Source organism: Lissotriton helveticus, chromosome 3_2, assembly GCF_964261635.1.
Source record: "Lissotriton helveticus chromosome 3_2, aLisHel1.1, whole genome shotgun sequence".
Classification (NCBI taxonomy): Eukaryota; Metazoa; Chordata; class Amphibia; order Caudata; family Salamandridae; genus Lissotriton; species Lissotriton helveticus.
Genome location: NC_136062.1, coordinates 298,690,521 through 298,715,185, shown reverse-complemented (window position 1 = coordinate 298,715,185; position 24,665 = coordinate 298,690,521). Strand labels below are relative to the sequence as shown.

General features: G+C 43.7%; 1 protein-coding gene across 2 annotated transcripts in view; it reads right to left on the bottom strand.

The window, feature by feature from the left end:
* Positions 1–24,665, bottom strand: part of KIF3A (kinesin family member 3A) — a 302,929-nt gene that overhangs the window by 199,945 nt on the left and 78,319 nt on the right. For both annotated transcript variants that reach the window (XM_078684196.1, XM_078684197.1), the window contains exons 6-8: positions 16,588–16,727; positions 11,591–11,788; positions 3,917–4,091 (exon numbers count right to left, since the gene is read on the bottom strand). In XM_078684196.1, the coding sequence (XP_078540322.1) occupies positions 3,917–4,091; positions 11,591–11,788; positions 16,588–16,727 (513 nt within the window). The remainder of the gene's footprint in view (positions 1–3,916; positions 4,092–11,590; positions 11,789–16,587; positions 16,728–24,665) is intronic.

Below are 24,665 nucleotides of genomic sequence, written 5' to 3'. Positions count from 1 at the left end.
AGATACTTTTACCTATTAAAAAGTAATCTCTAAGTAGGGTCTGTAATCCACTAGGTAGGGTGCCTAGCATTTAAAGGTGATACATGCAATTATGTAACACTGACACATACCTGTACGGCCTATCCCCATGAAGACTATTTTCATTGTAAAGGTTATAGCTCTCCTATGAGAAAAACTAGATTTCAGACTAAAATGATAACCCTGTTATCTTTGGTTTAGGACAAGCTGCTAGAATAATTAAGCATACAATTCAACAATGAAGTTAGAGTTTTAATAACCTTTTAGGAAATGTGATTTATTTTTTTTAAAGTTAGACTTTACCAGTCTGAGATTTCAATAGGCTAATCAACAGAAGCCTGCTTGCAGATGGCCCAGCCAGTGATTCCCCTTAAAGAGGTGTTAAAACTGAGATTAGAGCAGAAGCAATGGCTAGGCCTTTTCACAGGCATAAAATGCATGGGAGGCATGTGGCGGATGTCCACTAGGATAGGATATACATTTATAAAGCGTGCTAATGCAACAGCGTCTTGGCGCTAGTGTAAGTGGGAGGAATGTCACATGGTTACCAGGCTATATTGGTGAGAACAGCCAGGTTTTTAGATCCTTCCTAAAAGATAGATGGTTAGGCTGCAGTCGCATGGCAGTTGGCAGTTTGTTCCACAGCTTGGCTGCACGGTGGGAAAATGTTCTTCCACCCCATCTCACTCTCCTAATTTTGTCTACTTGCATGAGGCAGGCATTGCTAGACCTTAATGTCCTGGCATGGATATAAGGCCTAAATATTCTTTGCATATCCTTGGCCCCTCCCCCATAATACACTTTATGGACAATACATAAAGCCTGGAATTCCACCCTTTGCTGTACGGGGAGCCAGTGGAGAGCTCTGATTCCCTTTGAAATTGAACTGCCTTTGGGAATGTTTAACAGCAGCCTAGCAGCTGCATTTTGCAAAGACTGTAATTTTCTGCTCTGGGCTTTATCAATTCCCAAAAGCAGCGCATTACAGTAGTCCAACTTAGAAAGCAAAAGACCCACTACCACTGTCTTTTTGCAGAGCCTGGCCAATGGGAAGATTTTTCTCAGCTTTTTTTATAAGGAAGAAGCAGGAGGAGGTAAGGCTGTTTACATGAGCTGAAAAATTGAGCTGACTATCAAAAATCATCCCCAGATTTCTGACTTTGGGCACCGGCTTAGGGCATTCCCCTGCACTTGTTGGTCACCATGAGGCGTTTCATAGGGATAGTCCAGGGCCAAATTCCATGACTTCCGTCTTATCTGTATTCATTTTTAGGAAGACATGGTTCATCCAGGTCAGAATCTCCAAAAGGCACCCATGGAACCTAGCAACAGTGTCCTCAGGTTGTTTAGCCAACGAGATGATTAACTGAGAATCGTCTGCATAGGATACCATAGCGAAACTGTGCTTCCTGACAAGTCTAGCCAGGAAAGATAGCAGCGGAAGACCCAGGAACTTTATTAACATGAAAGGGACAAGGCTCAGGCCAACCCATTCATAGTTCAGTGTAAAGAGACCTGGAAGAGAAAAGCCTTTTTCTCTCTAGGCCCTCTTTGGCCAGTTTGACACCGGCACATTGGGATAAGAGCCGGCCCAAACCAGTCTGGTGTATCTGAAAAGGAGGGGACTGCTCATTTCTCTAAATACATCCCTAGAGCTGGCACACAAGCTCCCTTCAGAGGCAGAAAGATTCTGCCATGTTGGATTTGCCTCAAAATAGTGTCCTGTGAGACAGTTTGCAGTAAGGCAAACAAGAGGTGCAGCATATGTGGGAAGGGTTGCTCCTGGGAACTTCATAATTGGCTATGGAGTGTCCAGGAATCACCACCACTGAATGGTTAGTGAAACCTACAAATCTGGCCCATCAACCACAGCTCACCAGAATACTCTTTGTACCCACGTAAGAGCGAAAGATGATTGGACCTGCTGATTAGGACCTGGCTGTCCCTGCTCACACTTGTACCCAGGATTAGCTGCTGTCCCAGAAGTTGTGGTAGCCTTAGAAGTGACTGAGAGAAGCTGTTCCAGAAACTGTGAAAATTTGCAACTTAGAAACATTTTCTACTTCCAAGACCTTAGGAAAACGAAGCAAAGGTGTCTGATTTCAAAGTGATTTAGTCGGTTACAGCTTAGACTTGCCCCGCTGTAGGACGTTTTGAGTTCTATAAAATGACTGAGTCCAAAGGTGGAAATGTTAACCAGGCAGAAGTATTAAAGTACCCACTTGACAAGAGGACTATGCGAGCCAAGTAATTTCTTCCGCTCTGAGACTTTCCTGTCAAAACCAATAACTTTGGCGGGACCTCGTCTGGCTGCTATCTGGCTTCAAGAGTACTTTGGAGGATAAAAACCTGTAACGTTGCCCTGCAGGAGGATTACAACTTCTTGTTTCAAAGACTAATTTAGAAGGTAAAATCTTTGAGCATGACGAACCCCCTTGGCCTATCCGAAACTGGCTCCATCGCAGTCTGACAGGAATCGCAGCTAGGCCCCGTCAACAGCGAATAGCAATTATTGATTGGTGCTTTATTTTTGGGGCACTTTCTGTCTTAAATCTTTAAAAAGTCATCTCTGTTTCCCCTTATTGGATTTTAGTTTTGGTGTATTTTAACAATTACATTTTTCTATTTTTTTCCATTCGAATCAGTATTGGTATTTTTATTGTGTGGTGTATTGACGTAACAGTTGTTTTGTTATTGCTAAATATGTTACACATTTTCCCAAGTTAAGCCTGCATGCTCTGTGCCATAGTTACAAGGGGATCGAGCCAAGGGTTAAATAACTGAAACTGTTTCACCGTATCAAGTTTGTTGCCTTAGGTCTTGTGGTGGATTCCAATCCACCCCAATCAGTAATTCAGTTTCTTACATAAACCAACAGGCCTCTTAGGGTGGATTGGTATTACAGTGTGTTAATGATAGTGAAAAGGCATTTTGTTGCTTGGAATTTCAAAGCTTATATTAAGAAAGGATTTTTTGTTTGTTACTGCCTTTTACAAACCTTGGTGGTAGAAAATATGCACTGCAATAATCCTTGCTAGACCCGTTTAGGAGTGTCTGGCAGGTATATTTGTCTGCATGCCCTAGTAACAAAACAACATAAAACTCTACATACATCACATATTTTTCAATCAGCCCTCTTACGTCTGACCGGATGTCATTTACATTGACATTCTCTACATGACAGCATACTGCATGGGCAATAGGTTCGCCCACTTCTGTCACTAGCTCAACTGACATGTGAGTAACAGCAGGTTTATCATATCACACATGCAGATCCACCTGAAAATGAGTGCACGTCAGAGTCTAAGCTGGTGACCAGTCCTCTAGTTTTCCATTTCTTTCCTTTATAGGTTCCCATTCATTTCTTTCCTTCTTTTTTTACTTTTATTATTGTCATTTATCTTCGCTATGCTTGTTGAGTTTGTGGGTCTGTTTTATTGTCTACATGTAAGTGGGTGAATGCAAGAATGAGTCTGTAGGTCGATGAATAAATGTATGAGTGACCGAGTACATGCATCACACCTTATTAAGGGTCTAACCTCACCAAAGGTTGAAGAGGCACCATCTTCAACCTAGTCAATGCTAGCAAGACCTGCTACCATTGAAAAATCTGTTTTTTAAATGCCTCCATCACTGCTATTTTCATTAATGCAAACAAAAAGACACATATTACTCACTTCCCTTTTTATGCATATATGAAAAAGCATCTGCTGTGCAAGTATAGAAGTGTGCAATATCAAACTAGGATTTAAAGTTCTATGTCTTTAAGAGAGGGGACAAAACTGATGCTTTACACTTAAATAATAGCGATGATGGAAGAGGTTATGCTATTAGAAATATATATGCAATAATTTGAACTTTGGTAATGAGTAGTCTTTTTAAGGAATGGTTTAGTTACCGTCTTCAAGTTTTCTTTTCAGATCTTCAATTTCCTTCTGAAACTGCCGCAACAGAGCATCCTTTGGATCTTCATTAATCCTGGCCTTATTCTTAATATTTTTGGCACGGTTAGCATATCGTAACGTGCTGATTGTTTCATCATAATTATAGTCTGCAGGTCCAATGTTTGCACACTACAAACAAAGACAATGATGGCATATGATTATATACATTAGAATGGTCAAAACAAGTTTCACAAAAAGTTCATAAGTAAAGAGAAGTGAACAATTTGACTAGATAACAATTAAGTTACTAGGCTCAATCCTGTTTAGTAAATCAATCAGATTTGTAGAGCGCTTCTGGTTCACCCGTGATCAGTGCTTAATTTGTACCGGTGCTTTCTGGTGCTTAGCACCGGCACTTATTTTTCAGGGTCGGGTCTACACCGAGTGTCAATGTTTTCTCACTGGAATGCATTCCCCAGAGTGCACTTTGGTGGGAGTACTATGTAAGCTTGTTTGAAAGAATACCTTGCACCTGGGGCAGCGTGGGAGCTCCTACGCACACCGGCGGTTTCTGCGCGGGTGTGGCTGATGATTTAGATTGGCGGGGGCAGGCAGGTGAGGTCCGTGAGCTAATTGCGGGTTCTGATTGGGCGAGGGGTTGGCACAGAGCGATTATTCGAATTGTTGCACATTTGAGAATGCAGGTAAGGGTCGAGCCCTCTAGGAACGCGAACCTCTGGTGTCTCCGAAACAGCGTAGGAGTGGAGTACAGAAAACTGGGTGAGTATAGTCTGTTTACGGCGAGCAATTGTTTGCTATACGGCGAGTGCGCGGGATTTATTTTTGTTCTCTAGAAACGTGGTGGCAGAAAGTGAGTAATAATAGGTTAGGTTAGCCTACTCCGGTAGGGTTAGAAAATAGGCCACTCCTCCCAGTGCCTATTTTGAACTGGTGGTTGCAGGTTGGGCCCACCGGCATTTATTTTCTCTCATCGGCCCATTTACAGAAAATGACAACGCACAAGGCGAGCAGAAGGAGGGAGACAAAGACAGAAAAAGTGTGACAAAAGTAGTGCAATTGGCAATAAAAATCGACATTTCAACTTAAAGTGTTTAAGTTGTCTCGGGCGCGCTAAGGGTCCGCTTGGCTCTTGTGAAATCCCCGCAGCCCAAACACGCGGTTTCCTACCGCCCAAAACTGTAAAGAGGAGAGCGCCCGTCCCTTTAAACACACATCAAACATAAGGGATGGCAGCAGAGGTTCTGAAAGCGCCCCAGGGCCTGCACCTGGTAGAAGTGCGCTATATAGATATATGTAACACAACAAGAGATGAATTTACTTACTGCTAATGTATGTGCAAGTCTGTTGCGTAGTAGGTGTTTGGAAGGCGAGGAAAGGTAGTGACAGAAAATTTAAGTTTTTATCCTCAGCTGATGTCCTAATCTGCCCCACTAAACGCCACCCAACGATAGAGATTAGCTGTCCATGCTGACCCATTTGGACGAGTCAAGGCTCACCGGGTGGGTTCCTTCACTTCTCATTTCATTGATCTTGGGGCACTATAATGACAGATGAACGTGGCTGTAGTGTGTGTTCACAATCCATAGAGTCCCCCGTTGAAGAGTGCTGATGAGCTGATAATAAATCCATGCCAATTTGACTTCAGTAAAGTCAGAGTTACTGGTGGGTGTGCCACTGATTGGGCTCAATTTGGTTCTGATAGGCTGTTAGCAGCCATGGCAGCGTGCATAACTTTTTTTTAAATTCTACGCTCCGGTGCACACACATGAGTCACGACGCACCAGCACAACGTCAACAGCACTATCATTTTGAAGTAGCTACAGTGTGATGCAGTCAGTGTACAGCAGCAGGCCTCTTCATATTAAACGCAGTAATCTGTAAGTAACCCAAACCTGCGTTGCTTTTCTTTAATTTAGTGTGGTCACTGACCTATTTGAAGTTCTGTACATAACTGATAAAGTGTCGGTGTTACATGTGTTTTTTGTTTCTAACGTTTTAGTTCAATTTTGCTTTTTCATGCAGTCAGTGCTAACAGTGCCCTTGGTTTATCTAGAGCACATTCTCAAGTTCGTTATTTTCTTGGGGCATATTCTGTCGTCTCGAAGAGTTTGATCAAGAATATAGAATATTCAAACATTCAAATGTCTATGAGACCAGGAAGCTTGTGTCCCATATGACTGAATGGCTCAGTGAAATCATACAATTCCTGTTCCAATCATCTCTCTTGTTTGGCAAATTAATGTATTCTGGGAGTTGTAGGCAGTCCAATTGAACTAGATTTCCAACATACCCTGATAAACATGATATGTTGTGGGGAGGAGGGAAGTTATATTTTTGTGAAATAATGCTTAATTTGAACCTGGCACATGCCTTTCCTCATTAAATATTGACAGAGCAGCTCCTGGTGAGAGCAAGCAAGGAGAAAAACACACAAACCGGAAAGTAGAAGTAAAATAAATATGTAAAAAGTAACCAAGGGAGAATGTGGGTACCAACAACCGTGAGCTAAAGAGGCAAGTAGTGTCTGGGAATAGATTAAAGAGGCCCAAGATGAATTCCGGACTATGCAGCCTTGGTATTCAGTGCGTAGACATTAATAGCAACAATGGAGGCCTTTCTAGCACAGCTGGGGGCACTCTCACTCATTCCTTTTACAAATGAAGCACTGGATAGAGTCACCTGATTGCCTTCGCCTGCAAGTCCTTCTGATGCTGTAGTCATATGGCCCAGAAAGTCCTGGTGTTCTGACACCGTTTATCTTCATTTAAGTTGTATATTGTTTTTGTTTCCAGGCCAGGAAGCACTGCTTTTTGAGTCCTTTTGAACAGTGGGCCTGAGCCCTTGTAATGCCGCGACACAACTCAGAGGGACAAACAACTCTATTACTAAGCAGTTTATGCTACACAGATGACTGTGTAAAATATGCATGAACTTTCTCAGTGTTATTACCAGAAAAATGCAGATCTTGGGTTTGCAAGCCTCGTTACATTCTCTTTTTCATGTTGATGAATGTAGTTCTGACTATCTGGTCACCTTACCTGTGTCAAAAATCGGGGAGGGACAGAAAGTTGGCCCTTCGCCCCTCCTGTGACAATTAACTACTTATGCAAATCTAGATATTGCTTTGTGTGCTTGACTTAACATGAGGAAAATATAGCCCTAAGAGGACCTGTGGTTTCATTACAATCTATACTTTTCCTGCTAGTAGAAGTGTCATGGAACAATGTATTTATTATTGAAAAAAGTGCTCCTTTCTAGGTTTTATTCACGGTCAGTTAAACATACTTAAGGGAAAGGACTGAGTAAAGGTGAAATCACTTTTTTCTCATTTCTTAGCTTGCAATCGCTTTGTTATTTTCCTCAAAATGTTTGATCTTTCAGCATTCCCTCTCCTACTATCTCACTTACATATTTCCTTTTTTGTGTATCAAGTTATTGTTAAAAACTCCTGTTGTCTACACAGTTGTACACACAAGATGATGGACGGAATGTTGCACAATGGCAAAACATTCACCCCCAGTCACAGATCTGGGTTTAATCCATCGTTATTTTGCTCACCAAGCCACCCAAGTTCAGACATGGCCATATGCAAATCAGTCTTGACCCTGTGCCTCATGGGAACAGTCCAGACCGAACTGCCAAGCCATGTCTTTCCTGGACCGGAATCAAGCATCCTAGGACCGGCTTCTGGCGATCAGCTGCCTTCAGCCAGGATAGCTTGACTCCAGTGGCTTAGTGAGCACGGGACCCACGTCTGGGCTTACCCTTCCCACATAGGGTGAACAGCAAAACACACAAGATGATGGACGGAATGTTGCACAATGGCAAAACATTCACCCCCAGGCATGGCTTGGACCGGAATCAAGCATCCTAGGACCGGTTTCTGGCTATCAGCCGTCTTCAGCCAGGATAGCTTGACTCCAGTGGCTTAGTGAGCATGGGACCCATGTCTGGGCATACCCTTCCCACATAGGGTGAACAGCAAAACACACAAGATGATGGACGGAATGTTGCACAATGGCAAAACATTCACCTCCAGTCACAGATCTGGGTTTAATCCATCGTTATTTTGCTCACCAAGCCACCCCAGTTCAGACATGGCCATATGCAAATCAGTCTTAACCCTGTACCTCATGGGAACAGTCCAGACCAAACTGCCAAGCCATGTCTTTCCTGGACCAGAATCAAGCATCCTAGAACCGGTTTCTGGCTATCAGCCGTCTTCAGCCAGGATAGCTTGACTCCAGTGGCTTAGTGAGCACGGGACCCACGTCTGGGCATACCCTTCCCACATAGGGTGAACAGCAAAACACACAAGATGATGGGCGGAATGTTGCACAATGGCAAAACATTCACCCCCAGGCATGGCTTGGCAGTTCGTGCTGGACTGTTCCCATGAGGCACAGGGTCAGACTGATTTTCATATGGCCATGTCTGAACTGGGGTGGCAGAGTGGGCTAAAGAATGGTGATGGATTATACCCAGATCTGTTGTTTGGATGTGAGTGTTTGATTGGTTCAGATGCTCCGTCCATCACCACCCCCTTTTCTATCACTTTGTTCGCCATAAGTTGGCAGGGTATGCTCAAACGTGAGTCCCTTGCTCACTTTGCCACTGGATTCAAGCAAGCCGGGGTGAAGACGGCTGAAATGCCAGAAACCGGTCTTCGGAAGCTTGTTTCCGGTCCAGGGAAGGCATGGCTTGGCAGTTCGGGCTGGACTGTTCCCATGAGGCACAGGGTCAGACTGATTTGCATATGGCCATGTTTGAACTGGGGTGGCAGAGTGAGCTAAAGAATGGTGATGGAATATACCCAGATCTGTTGACTGGGTGTGAGTGTTTGATTGGTTCAGATGCTCCGTCCATCACCACCTCCTTTTGTATGTCTACACAGCTGTCTCCGAGACTGCTTTTTTTTTCTAAACACACACCTCCTCTCTTTCCTACAGCATCACGTTCACAGAACGTATGTATATCATAGTGTGACACGGTGTTTAACTAGTGAAACATAAGTTACATGCCTGAACTGTGACTAACACCCCTTCCGTGTGACGATAGCTCAGTGAGATATGCTCTACCTGTCAAGATGGGTGCATAGATGTGTGTGTATAATCTGCAAGCGTCACACTTAGTCATTCATCCTTCTAAAGTAGAACCACTGAATAGTAACACTTACTATTTACAGTGCTTTAAAGTGACGAAGTCCACAGTTAGCAAGCACTATAAAACAAGTTATCACATTTTATGGTTCTAATATTTAAACCAGTCAAAACACTATATGAAGTGAATTGTCTAGGCGCATATGTTATATTCACTTATTTGCATCAGTCAGAAGGCTCCTTTGCTAAAATTCAGCAGTGCCAGTTGAGGATGTGGGTAGGGCCAATAGAGTAAGCGGGCGGAGCTGACAGAAGTGGGTGTGGCCACCGACAAACATTTGAGCACCTGGACTTCATATGTTACAAATTAAGCACTGCCTGTGATGGTATCCAGGTGCTGGCAGGGTCCAGTTGATTTGTGAATAGGCAAGTCTTCAGGGACTTTTGGAACTTTGGAAGACATGGGGAGGTCCAGCGATGAGTGTAGCTTGTTTCATGACTTCACTGGTAGGTAGGAGAAGGAGACACCTCCACATCTGCTACGTCGGATGCGGGGGGGTGAGGGTTAGAGAAAGGGAAGCGGAGGTGTCTGGTGGACTGACAGAAGTTCAGGTGTTGGTTTAAGTAGGTGGGTCCACATTTTTGAAGGGCCTTGTAAGCGTGGGTCAGAAGCGTGTACTGGCATCTTTTCTGAAGCGGTAGCCAGTGGAGTTCCCGGTGATGTGGGTGTGTCTAGGGAGATCAAGGACTAGTGTGGTTGGAGCTTTGTGTATGGTCTGTAGTCGTCGTCGGAGGGGAGCTGCAATCCCTGCGTTCAGAGTGTTGCCGTAGTACAGTCGGCTGGAGGTGAGGGCCTTGGTGGTGAGTTTTGAGTTTTGAGGTAGTCATGTGACTATCTTACGAAGCATGCGGAGGATGAAGCAGCAGGAGGAGGAGACAGAGTTGACCTGAGTCGTCATGGTTAGTTTGTTGACCAGAATGATGCCTATGTTCCAGGAGTGGGCAGTGGGGGTATAAGTAAGTACGAATACAGAGGGCCACAAAGATGTGCTCCAATGGGGAGCTTGTGTTTCCCAAGATCAGTACCTCTGTTTTGCCCGTGTTGAGTTTCAGGCAGCAGTCCTTCATCCAGTTGGCGACATCGGTCATGTAGTTGTGATAGCTGGTCTTGGTGGTGTCTTTGAAGAGGGAGAGGTTGAGTTATGTGTCGTCAGTGTCGGATATGATGTTGAGTCAGTGGGTTTTGAAGATGCTGGCCAGAGGTGTCATACAAGTGCTGAAAAGGGTGGGGCTGAGCGAGGATCCTTGGGGTACTCCCCCCATGATGTCCCTAGGTTCATAGGTGAAGGGGGAAAGGCAGACTTTGAGAATTTCCGGTTAGCCAAGAGGCAATCCATCTCAGAGCGTCTCCTTGGATGGCTAGGTTGTGCAGCCTTGTGATGACTGTGTGGTGGGATACCGCATGGAATGCTGCAAAGAGTTCTAGAAGGATCAGAGATGCTAGCTCTCCTGGGACGGGTAGGGCTTGGATGTCGTCTGTAGCTGCTATGAGGGCTGTCTTGGTGCTGTGGTTGCTGCGGAATCCGGATTGAGAGGAGTTGAGTAGGTGGTCTGTTCCAGAGTTGTTGGTTGCTGGCTTTTTCTAATACCTTGGCACGGAACAGGAGCGTGCAGAGTTTTGGAGTTCACTGGGGTCACCAGTGGTTTCTTTAGCAGGGCGTGGACTTCTGCGGGTTTTCAGTTCTCGGGAGGGTGGCCATGGCAACTGAGATGTTGAACAAGATGGTGAGTACGTAGCCGATTCTGGCTTTGCCTAGTCTGAAGATGTGGTGAGCTGGCTCCATTCGGTTAGGCGGATGTCTTTGGTAGTAGCAGGGTAGATGTGTTGCTTGAAGGAGTGGGCGGCCTTGGACTGGGTTTTGAAGTTTCTGCAGATGTTGGCAATCTTGTCGCGGAAGAAGTGGTGGAACAAAGAGTTGGGTCTTAAAGTGAATTAAGTTCCATTATCGTTTTTGATTGTGTATGAAACCCCCTTCAGCAGTGACAATAAACCATTTTAAAACAAAGCCGGTAACACAAATCATAATCTCATTTATAAACAAACTCTTGACTTAATGTATATACACATGATTTTACACTGCAACCTTCTGCAAAAATTAACATTCACAAACACTAAAACACATATTTGTAAGAATGAGACTATTGATATCGAACCATTTGGTGATCATTCTGAAAAACAGAGAGGCGACTATGCGAATTTTAGTATTGACTAAGTAAACAAAGACATCAAAACACTATTGCAATCAAACCATATTGTGCTCATTCTGAAACAGAGACAACCATATAAATTAAAGTACTGACTAAGTAAATAAAAAGGCATCAGTACATTGAATACATGGGCCATAATAGTGCACAATGAAAAGAAATACTAACTGTGTGGCTTAGTCACAAATGCTAATAGAGAAAAATATACCTTGTTCAAATCCAAGGCAGAAATAAAATACAGAAGGTTAGGAAAGCTTTGGACTGAATAATGCCAACACTAATAGCGGTATTTCAAATTCCTACCATCATGGTCTTGGAATTGCCACCCAAGGAATCCTGAAGCAGCCGAGTCAGTTTAGAATTACGATATGGTACATGGGTACTCTTTCCATCCACCAAGGCAGAAATTACATTCCCAAGAGTCGAAAGGGAAAGATTGATTTTGGTTGCTTCTTTCAGACGTTGGCCAGTTGCACCAGTCTTTCCTTGTCTTTCTGAACCCTAAAACAAAATGGTGCCATTAAGAGGAAATTTAACTCAGACTAAATATACATTTCTTAACAAATCATCCAAAACATCAAGAAACCAAGAGAGCGCTAATGGCACAGTGATAAGATTTAATAACATTCATGGAAAAATACATATAGTCGTGCACCAACAGTAAATAATAATGTGAAAGAGTACACGTTAAAATGTAAAATGTTCCATATCTTCTATATTGTGCATGTGCATGAGACATGTAGATCCAAGTGTTACAGCAAAACAACAACCCGCTTTATTCACAACTGTGACCTTCATCAGAGTATTCTTATTTTGTACAGCCAATATACCATGATATGTGTCTCGTGAAACTGTAGTTCACCATATGGAAATAAACCATATATGCGCAGGGATCAAGTTAGATTACATACCATGGATCCTTTTAATATTAGGTCAGGACACCCCTGTACTTGACACCTTTGTGTTCAGGATAGTATAAAAACCGTAATTGGCACCTTGTGAGTACAAAAACAAACTATTTCTCGAAAACCACTTTTAAGAAACCAGTCCTATAATCCAACTAACCCACTAACCTGTGCAGACTTACGAAGGCTATCACACTGCTGTTAATCATGGGCTTACTGAAAATATTAGATTATTAATAGATAAACAAAAGTGTTCGCTATCTTTTTTGACGTTTAGATTACTATACTCAGTTGCTCTTTTCACAGTAAATTTTATAGCATGGCATCTGGAACAAACAGTAGCTATCTGCAGTCCAAAAATACATGATTAGAAACATTAAGAACCTTACAACTTTTAGCATTTATTAATTTGAGACAAAATTAAGAAGAATGATAAAGCAATGTAGACTGTATAGCACAAGTCAATCAGAGGTATTTCAGCCAATAATCCCTGATCTTAAATCTGCCTCACAGTGCAACCAGAGCATTTCTTTAAATGGGTAATAATACACGTTTTGATATGCAGCCTAAAACAAATAAGTTTTTATTCATACACTTGAAGCCAAATATATATAAAAAAAGTGTGCAAACCAAAAACAGCTGCTGACTGTTATTTCTATTACACAAGATCTACTGGCACATGCAAGAGAAATAAAAGTGTCATTGGTGAGGTTTATTTTTATTACATTTGTGTGTTAATCAGATTAAAAACGATAGGGCTTAGTATTAATTTTCAGATAAATGACCAACATTTTGTTATTGGGTCAAAAATATAATAGGCTATCTAGTGAATTCTTAATTAGATGTTGAATTCACTTCTATGTATCAGGCTGGCTGAATTGTTGCTTACTATCTTGTCCATCGAGTGGCTTAATTAATTTACATCATCTTAATTAAAAAATCTGAAAAAGCCTAGTTTGCTTCTGCCATTTGTAAATACTGAAACTATCCCATTTACAATTCACAATCAGGACTACAGGCAACAAATGGAAGCCAGGATATGAAAACAGGACTAGAGGCAACAAATGGAAGCCAGGATGTGGGAATGCCATGCACGATCTCCAGTTCCTCCTGGGCTAGACTGAGAGACTGTCAGGCTCTGCTGTCTGAGATAAGTGCCTCAGACATCACAAGTCAATTTTGCCTAACTCAAGTGGGTGTCAGATGAAGCAATACTGATTCCCAATTTGTTGCGGAGAAGAGATACAGTAGATTGAGGTCTCATACCAAAGGTTCCTTAAAACCAATAGTTTCAAACACCTCAAGATTACTTCGTACAATGGAACTGATAAACAGTCATTTATTGCAAAAATGAATTCTCAGTTAAATTTTACATACCAAAAAGAAAACGGTACTGGCAATAGGATTAGCAGCAAAGAAAGAAGACCATGATGCTGGTATCAATTTATTTATTTATTTATTTATTTACGCAACTTTTATAGCGCGACAAATACCCGAAAGTGTCTCGGCGCTGTGGAGCAAACTGGGGTCTATCATCAGACCATCCTCTTACTGATTAAACAGCCATGTTTTCAAGAGCCTGCGAAAACTCATCAGATTCGGGGCGGTTTTGATGGCTAGTGGCAAGAGGTTCCAAAGTTTTGGAGTGGCCACAAGAAAGCGCCTGTCTCCCCAGGTGACCGATCTTGTGCGTGGCACAGGGAGGAGACAGATATTGGCCGATCTTAATTGCCTGCTGGGAGTATACAGTTGAAAGGCTTCAACCAAGAACCTAGGTCCCGTGGCATGTACAGCCTTATAAGCAATACAGAGGGCCTTAAACTTAACGCGGCTCTCGACTCTCAGCCAATGAAGCTGACGAATACCGAAAGTGGTGGATTTGCGACGAGGGATGTTAAGAAGAATCCTAGCAGCCGCATTCTGAATAGATTGCAGCTTCGTTGTAACACGCTTCTGGGTATGAAGGAAGAGTGCATTCCCATAGTCTATCCTGGAGAAGACTAGGGTAGAAACCAGAGTCTTCCCAGCTGACGGCGGGAGGTAAGGCAGCAACTTCTTTATTTTTTTCAGAATGAAAAAAGATGATGACACAACCTTGTTGGTATGAAGGTCGAAAACCAACTTAGTGTCAAAGATCACTCCCAAATTTCGGGTTTTTTCCACTGGAACAGGTGGGGGGCCAAGCTTTTCTGGCCACCAACCATGAGACCATTCAGGGGAGAGTCTTCCGAAGGTCATAATCTCGGTCTTATCCGAGTTGAGGCGAAGGCAGTTCAGGGCCATCCAGCTACTGACCTCAAGCATAGCTTTCTGGAAGTTGGCTGCTACAGTGTGACCATCCTTGTGGATACCCAGCACCAGCTGGGTATCATCTGCATACGATGTAAGCTGTATCCCATAGGCCTTTATTATCCTCGCCAAGTCCGCTACATAGATATTGAAAAGCATAGGGCTTAGCGAGGAGCCTTGTGGGACTCCACAAGGGAGTGCAGAGATAGGGGAATAGAAATCTCCCAACTTTACTGTCTGGGTACGGTTTGCCAGGAAAGATTAAATGAGATCCTTGGCACGACCGTTAATCCCCAAAGCAGTGACACGGTCGACTAAGGTGGCATGGTCGACCGTGTCAAAAGCTGCTGACAGATCCAGAAGGATAAGGACAGCCGCCCCTCCCTGGTCCATGATCACCCTGATCTCGTCAGAGGCCTTTATCAAGGCAGTCTCTGTTCCATGCCCTTTCCTAAAACCAAACTGCGTGTCGTCGAGAAGATGGTGAGTCTCGACGAACTCTGAGAGCTGTCTGTTCATCAGGTATTCGCATACTTTGGCGGGAAAGGGCAGGCACGCGATCGGTCTGTAGCTTGCAACAGCTGTGGGATCTAAGGAAGGTTTTTTCAGAAGCGGTTTTATGACAGCGTTCTTCCATATACTTGGAAATTGACCTGTCGAAAATGCAATATTGCAGATCTCCATGAGAGGGCGAGAAATCACTTCTGTGAGTTTTGACATCACAGATGGGGGACAAGGCTCCAGTGGGGAGCCCGATTTGATAGTAGAGATGATTTTGATCACATCCTCATGTGGGGCGGGTAGAAAACAGGAAAAATGGTCATGGTTGTGGAGAGACAATGGTTCTTCCCCGCTACCACCTCTACATTCAGTTCTGGAATTATCTTCAAAAGAAGCATATATATCTGCAACCTTTGTAATAAAAAAGGCTGCAAGCAAGCTCTACACAGACAACAGGCTTGATTGTTTACAGATGGGTACAAGACGAAGACCAAATGTGCTCTAATCTCCAGGGATGTAGATTGATTTGCATGCTGAGAAGCAAACAGTACTGGAGCTGAGATAAAGCACGACTGTCTCTCCTCAGTCTCCCTAACAGAAGTATAACTCTTACATTAGTAAGGAAAGTGTACATTCTGTATTTGAGCCAATGTGGACTAAGCAACTCTATGGTTCAGTACTTTTGCTTTTCTATAATATATGTCTAGCAGTTAACTCTAAATTCAGAATTCTGATATGCACCAAGAAAAGAAATCAATAAAAATGTTTTGAGTAGTTTTCTAAATTATCGGTTTAGAGTTATAACTTAAATATTAATCAGAAATCACTATATTGTTCCCAAACAATCAATTTTGAAACCAACGATTTTTATATTATCTCCTCTGGTTTTTTTGGTCCAAGAAAGTCTCACGAGAGGTGCTTGTAATTTTAACAAGTGTTGTAATATACCTGTATTTTACAAAACAGATTTACAAATTATAAACTTTTCACATAAGATTATCCAGTTTTCAAACTAACGAAGTTATTCAACTTGAACAGATTACTAGTAATCGGATAAATATGGTCACTTGTGAATAAAGGAAGATAATAAATAAACAAGGATTGGATAAGCCAATAGGGCTGGTGCGAGTTGAGAGCATTCTGGGTTTATAATATGTGTAAAACTTTAATGATGGAGAAGCTGCCAGGCCCATGCCAGCACAAAGCAAATTAACACTCAACATCAACTAAAAGCAAAAATATTTGTTTGGTCTCAAAAGGCGCACATTGCTAAAGTAGTCCCCAGCATTGAGGAGAATTACCTTGTGTATAAATGTGCTTCTTGGGAAAGAGCAGAATGTCATCACTCACAATGAAACACCTTATCTTACCCAAGCCTTACCCCTAAACATCATTCCAAATCCAACCCTATTCTTCTTCTTCTTAACCTAAACCCTTGCCCCAATCCTACCTTATAAACGTTTTACACCACTCATGTAACGTTTTTATTTATTTTACAATTGTGTCTCTTTTTGTGTTGCTCAACCTATTTAATTATTCATTTCAACTGCAAACTGCAAATAAAAATTCACAGCATGCAGAATACGAAACCCATGTATTACTTACCGCAAGATCTACAAGGTGCAGCTTGCCCATTCGTACATGAATGTTTCCATCAACCCCCTTTTCACTGCATTCAATGGTAATTGTAAAGATAGCATGGGAACGAGAGCTATGCTCATTCATGTTGGTGGCACCAACAGAACCTTCAAAAGGTAAAAATGTTATGAGAATACAGGTTTATATAAAGTTAAAATAACAAGGTAATACAACCATCCCTAAAGGGACAGTCAAATACAATAAATAAAAGAGTGACAGTGGTGTTGAACTTTGGTGGTGTTACTGAATAGATGTTGACTTAAGAGGACTATGGTGAACAGGATCATTTAAGGTTTTTCCAAATAAAACACAGCACATCAAAGGACTGTGCACTTGTAGAAATCGAGTTGGGAAAGATCACACATGCAATATATATGAATATTTGGGTTTTTAATTGTTTGGGATTTGAATAAAATACGACTTATGGGTTGTGCTACAAAATAGTTACAGATACTTTTTGAATCTACTACCTGTATAGCAATTCTGCAGCAATCCAGATGGTATTACTTCAAAAACTGTACATTTATTAAAACAACCAATAATTTCTCAACACATCAAGCCAAATTGCACTAGGGATTCATTATGTGCACATTCCTTTTGAATAAATAGAAAGGAGTCATTACATGATTAATTAGGCAAGAGATGTGGTGCTGAGCTAAAATGAATGCTACCAAAAAAGTCATTTTATCTCCACAAACCAATTATTTTCTAACCAAAGAAAAAAATTGTATGACACTGTTCACAGGATTCTGGGGGCTGCAGGGCCAGGCAGGAACTACTGGACCTCAACCGTGGGAGATGAAGTTGTGTGACACTGATGCCCCAGGCCCCATCCTACTAAGGCTCAGCAAACTGGACCAAGTGAAACCCTTAAAGAACATAGTGTGACGGTTCACTCAAAAATGTCCCAACGAGATGCTATAATCATAATCTCCAGTGCAGTGCTTGCATTACAAGACAAAGTACTTTACTAACACTGCACAATGTAAAAATCCTACAAATCAGTATTCCTAAATCCAATCCCCTTGAAGGCGCTACACTCTCTCTGCTCCCTCATATGTCCTCCTAGTTGGATACACTCAACTATGGATTCCCTGATCTCTGTGAAATCAGGACAAGGAGCAAATCAAGCTCAGTTGCAGTTTATATGTGCCCAAAGCTTAATGAGCGAAGTTTAAGTTTGGCTTCGCCCATCCTCAGGATGGGTACACTTCAGAGTTCTCAGTCACTGCATAGTATCAGTGCGGCATTTCTGATATAGCCGAAAGGGTCACAGTGAGCCAGCAAGCCCACTGGAGTGTCGACTCCAGGCATGGGGACTTGTCTAGCAGTGCATGCACCTGCTTTTGTCAGGGAAGTTCCAACGCAAGGGCTTACACAGTTTCAGGCATGGCTATAGCAGGTACAAGGATTGATCAGCAGCTGTCTTGGAGGTGGTCGCAGTCTCGATTAGATAGACAGCAGGTGCAACCCCACCTGGAGCACTCCGTCAGTTGCAGCCTTTGTCCAGGCCAACAGAAAACACGCAGTTGCAGCCCTTGTACATGCTGTTGAGGAGCAGAGTGCTACGGTGCCCGCCAGGAATGGAGATGAGACTGGGTGGAGGCCTACAGACACAAGAGTCCTAACTAGAACATTTTAAAGTACTCCTCAGTTTGTGGACATCCTTAGCCATCAGGGACGTGCTCAGCCTTGGTCCTCCTGGACAGTCTCTCAATCTGCAGGACCAACCAGACTCCTTCCCTCTCTCAGCAAGTAGAAGGGCTTCTAGGTGCTCTTGACACCTGTACCGCTCTTCCAGTAGGGGGAGGCCAGGTTTCAGGTGATGCTTGTACCTTGCATATCTCCCCGGCCGGTGAAATAAAATATGAACACACCCTGTTAATGAACCTAGTGATAGACCCAACTCTATGTTTTAAAGTCAGTGATCTTTTTACGATCTGTGCAGATCTTAAGGAATTATTAAGTCTCACCCCTAAGTAATCTAAATCAGGGACTATCTAATTGGGAAGATTAAGCGAGCTATTGCCCAGAGTCACATGGTGCTGGGCGGACCCCTGCTGCCGGAGCCAGGGATCGAACTGTGATCCCCAGCGTCCGGTGTCAGTCGCCCTGGCCGCGGCGCCACACTGCTTCCCAGAGCCTGTGAATATTATCAATCAGGCTTATATGTCAATAATTACCTGGGGCCCGTTTTGCTTTGCTCCCTTTTTAGGGCTCGGACTCCTCCCCAGTGAAACTGGGAGGAGTTTCGAGAACTAATGTTAAAGGAGAAAAAAAAGAAGTATATCTAGGGCCTTGGTGAGAGGAATTCCACACATTCCTTAGCGTTTTCTGTCATCTGGTCAGTGATTCGTCTTCCTTGTGTTTTCGTTTTAATAGGCTTGAAGTGATAGGGTAAATGTAGTTTTGTTCCGCCATTTTGGGCATATTTCGTTCGTGCTCGCGCAAAGAAGTACATAAATTATAATTAGGAGCTGTCAGGGTGCCTCCGTTAGTGAATCCAGATGGCCGGGCGCGTTCACAATTCTGCAGCTCTCAGCGCGCAGCTTCCTTGTTCTTTTTTTTTTTACAATTGGATCGCTTTCGCGATCTGTGGTCCGGCGTTGTGAAGCTTGTTTGTTCGGGGATTCTACGCGCGTTCAGTTTTTCATCGGAGGTACATGCCGAGTTGTTATGAAGTACATGGGAGCAGTTTAACAGCACTCGGATAACTCTATTGTGCGGACCAGGCATGTGAGTGAGCACGAGCTTATTGCCAGCGCGCCGGAGATGCACCTTAACCCTGCGTGTAAAGAGTGCAGATTAACCTAACAACCGGCACAGGGGAGGGGTCCTTCCCACACACCCCTCGAAGGAGGGCCCACTTACAACTTTACATCACAAGATCACTTCTGATTAGCCGGTGCCGAGATACCGCTGGCAAAGGACTGAATAACAGAGGCTTCGACTGCAGGAAAACACAAGGCGTGAGGCACCCGACACCGCCCTACAAAGACATGCAAAAAGAAATACAGCAATCTACCCCCAAAGGAGCCTACGAAGGGCCTGGCTGGACGCCACCCGGAGTGCAGGGCAACAATCCATCCACTTAAAGACTGGTGGGCCATCTCGCATAGCGCACAGAGGACCTGCTGGTGGGCGCTTTAAGGCGTGGATCCAGCGCTCTTTAAAGTGTGATAAATATCACAAGAGCGATAGAATTCAACACCGAAGGAGAACCACATCCAACATATCTGTTGTAGGGGTGTATGTTTTTTTCATGGGCTGTGCGGGTCTGTCACTGGGACGAAGTACACTGCCGAACAGAATCAAGTGACGCCCTAGCAAGTGTGCCATAGCAACACAGACACTGAAGTGCGCCCCAACAGCTTCGCACAATGCCTGCAAACTTACAACAGAGGATGTTGGGATCGCAGCTGAGCCGTGCCCATGCGATCCCCGGCCTCTTTGCAGTCACTGCCACGTGGCTGGCTCATTCTTTGAAAAGGAGGTGCAGGTTAATGGAAAAGGCAGAGAGGTGTGGGCAGGAGGGGGCGTTTGAGAAATATCCAAGCGGCAGAATGAGATAGCTCAGTGTGATAATAGACACTAGCTGAAATGTTAATCATGTGTAACTTAACGTGTATTCAAGAAAACAAAGATAGAAGCAAAACTCAGGAGGGTGGACATGGCCCCGAGCCCCTGAACCTGTCAGAACCCGGTTACTCACACGCCTCAACTAACTACGCTGATTAGTTAGGGCGACCAGAATTTTAAAACAAAATACCGGGACTTTTCACAAAAATAGAAGGACGATAATTTTACGTCAAGCGAGCGCACAGAATGACAGGCCTCCTCAGCAGAGAATTACAAAACAGGCAGTAATAACATACATAAGATACAATTTTTAAACCCAGTAGCTTGCCTGGGAATTAAATTGTTTTCTTGGAACAACTGCTAACTATCCCTGCTTTGTAAAACATAAACCCCCCCCCCCCCACGTTTTTAGTCGACCCTCTCCAAAAACCGGGACAGGAGCTACATTTCTCAAAAACTGCCCGGACAGCTGGTGAAAAACGGGGACCGTCCTGGCAAATCCGGGACGCCTGGTCACCCTATGATTAGTGCGGCATGCGAAAACAAACATTGCCAAAGCAAACATGTCTCACTCGGGTATGGTTTTTTTAACCATGTAGTACAACAACCCAACATGGCTGAATAGTATACATTTTTTTTAAAGCTATGAAGCAGTCAACAATGACCGAACCGAGGTGCAGTTATTTTCAGTCATGTTGCTGTGCAACATGGATCAAAACCAATAGTTCTCACATAGTTGCGACCTACTGGCTTGCCTCGACGTCGAGTATACTCTTTTGGGATTAAGGGGCATAACTGTGAGGCTGTTAGATCTGATATGGACTTGAAGCCAGCCCATTACTGCACACATAGGGTTCATCTAGGGACTCTTGACGGCTTTCACGATTTTGCAGCCGAAATGACACGGCGTTGCGCCGAAGCAATTTCACACAGGGTTTCTGCTCTTCTCTGCAGACTGAGCTTCTTCCACGCATATCTAGAGGCTAGCATGACAGAGAATATCTACAGGCTAGCGATGACAGTGCATATCTACAGGCTAGCGATGAAATTGCATAACTACAGTCTTGCAATGACAATGCATATCTATCTACAAGCTAGCGATGACAGTGCATATCTACAGGCTTTTTAAGCCACTGCATCTCTACAGGCTAGCGATGACAGTGCATATCTACAGGCTAGCGATGACAGAGCATATCTACAAGCTAGCGATGAGAGTGCATAACTACAGGCTAGTGAAGCCAATGCATATCTACAGGCTAGCGATGACAGCATATGTACAAGCTAGCGATGACAGTGCATATCTACAGGATAGCAATGACAGTGCATATCTACAGGTTAGCGATGACAGTGCATTTCTACATGCTAGCGATGACAGAGCATATTCACAGGCTAGCGATGACAGTGCATATCTACAAGCTAGTGTGATAATGCATATCTACAGTCTAGCAACGACAGCGCATATCTACAGGATAGCAATGACAGCGCATACCTACAGGCTAGCCATGACAGAGCATATCTACACGCTAGCGATGACAGTGCATATCTACAGACTAGTGAAGCCAATAAAAATCTACAGGCTAGCAATGACAGTGCATATCTAGAGGCTAGCATGACAGAGAATATCTACAGGCTAGCGATGACAGTGCATATCTACAGGATAGCAATGACAGTGCATATCCACAAGCTAGCAATGACAGCGATGACAGTGCATATCTACACGCTAGTGAAGCCAATGCAAATCTACAGGCTAGCGATGACAATGCATATCTACAGGCTAGCATGACAGAGCATATCTACAGGCTAGCGATGACAGTGCATATCTACAGGCTTGTGAAGCCAATGCATATCTACAGGCTAACAATATGTGCATATCTACAGGCTAGCAATGACAGCGATGACAGTGCATATCTACACGCTAGTGAAGGCAATGCAAATCTACAGGCTAGCGATGACAATGCATATCTACAGGCTAGCTATGACGGAGCATATCTACAGGCTAGCGATGACAGTGCATATCTACAGGCTTGTGAAGCCAATGCATATCTACAGGCTAGCAATGACAGTGCATATCTACGGGCTAGCGATAACCGTGCATATCTACAGGCTAGCGATGACAGTGCATATCTACAGGCTAGCGATGACAGTGCATATCTACAGGCTAGTGAAGCCAATGCATATCTACAGGCTAGCGATGACTGCATATCTACAGGCTAACGATAACAGGCATATCTACAGGCTAGAGATGACCATGCATATCTACACGCTAGCAATGACAGTGCATATCTACAGACTAGCAATGACAATGCATATCTACAGGCTACCGATGCCAGTACTATCTACAGGCTAGCGATGACAGTGCATATCTACAGGCTTTTGAAGCCAATGCATATCTACAGGCTAGCGATGACAGTGCATATCTACAAGCTACCGATGACAGAGGATATCTACAGGCTAGCGATGACAGTGCATAACTACAAGCTACTGAAGCCAATGCATATCTACAGGCTAGCGATGACAGTGCATATTTACAGGCTAGCATTGACAGAGCATATCTACAGGCTAGCGTAATAGTGCATTTCTACATGCTACCGATGACAGTGCACACTAACACGAAGGACATCACAGGCAGCAGCTGTGCAAGCTTGTTACACTCACAAGGATACCACAGGCAGCTGAGGTGCAAGCTTCTCCCACTCACAAGAAGGACATCACAAGCAGCAGCGGTGCAAAATTCCCTCACACACTCACAGCAGGTACTGTGCCAAGGCAGTAGCAGCAACAGAGCAAGAGTCCCTTATAAAGAACAGGCACAGCACAGAGATGCACTATGCAATCTTCTCATACTCACAGGCAGCAGCTGTGCAACTTCTCACACTCACAAGAACGACATCACAGGCAGCAGCAGTGCAAGCTTGTTACACTCACAAGGAGACCACAGGCAGCAGCAGTGCAAGCTTCTTACACTCACAAGGAGACCACAGGCAGTAGAGGTGCAAGCTTCTCCCACTCACAACAACGACATCACAGGCAGCAGCAGTGCAAGCTTCTTACACTCACAAGAAGGACATCACAGGCAGCAGCAGTTCAAGCTTCTTACACTCACAAGGAGACCACAGGCAGCAGAGGTGCAAGCTTCTCACACTCACAAGAAGGACAACACAGGCAGTAACGGTGCAATATTCTCACACTCACAATGAAATCACTGGCAGTACACACCACATGAACACACTCCATAACACATAGCAACAATACATTGGCATTTACAATGCCATTAGCTCAAACTCAAATAAATCCGAGCCCGATTGCATTTCTAATGCTTGTTAAAGATTGGTATGATTTGAGCCCCTTTCCAAGAGTTAGGTATTGGGGTGCCTGGAGCATTGGCGTTGGACAGAAAGTTTATCTAGGATCCCCAAATCAGAGGTTCAGAGTGGTACAATTTGGAGGGGATCCTATCAAGGCTGGGGGTTTTCCCCACTTTTGGGGTAAGAATCCCATGTATGGTTTCTGCCAGTGTAAATGTCACTGGCTCACCTACTATGTCATCGGCAGTAGGAGAGAACATGATGCTATTTTTACCCTCCTCAAGGACTAAATCTGTGTAAAAGGCTGTGAAATACTAAACCCACTTCCTCGCGGAAATGTGACATCATGTGTGACCAGATGCTAGAACCATTTGGTGACCTTTCCTTTTGCTGCTTCCAGCAGATTCTCCCAAAGCTTGGTTTCCCACTGGACATACTGATCTTAATCATCCTGGCATTTTTCCATCTAGAGCTTATATTATCAGGCCTCTCTTACTTTTTAAGGCTTTCACCAAATCAGTTTTGACCACTCCTCAAGAATGATTGAACCATTCTTGCATTTTCGGGTTATGGCATCTTTCACAAAGCGTTTTTTCAAACCTGAGAACAATTCTTCATGGACAACCATAATTTGAAGAGATGTACAGGCCTGATCTTTAAGTGTAGACAAAGCTACACTAACAGTTCTATAAACTCTTTTAGGGCACTCTCAGTTTTGGGTATGTTCACTGTAGGAAGGTAGGATCCTTCTGCATGGTTACCCCCCCACTTTTTTGCCTGTTTTTGACTAGTCTGACTGGGAACCTGCTAATCAGGACCCCAGTCTCTCTGCTTTCTCCCATAAATTGTATGCTCAGTACAGATTGGATCCCAGATTGGATACCGAGGTACCCTTATCAGTCCCTAGTATGTAGTACTAGGTTGCACAGGGCATAGGTACCCCAGAGGTCCCCCATGGACTGTAGCATGCATTATGCCACCCATGGGAGACCATTCAAACTGTAACTACAGGCCTGTCATTGCAGCCAGTGTAAACTGGTGCTAGCACCACTTACGAAAGATATAGTTTTCCTATATCTACGGTCACTGCACTTAAAACCTATAAGTCACCCTTCTAGATAGAAGACCTTTGCAATCCTGAAGGAAAGGTGCCCCTGCATG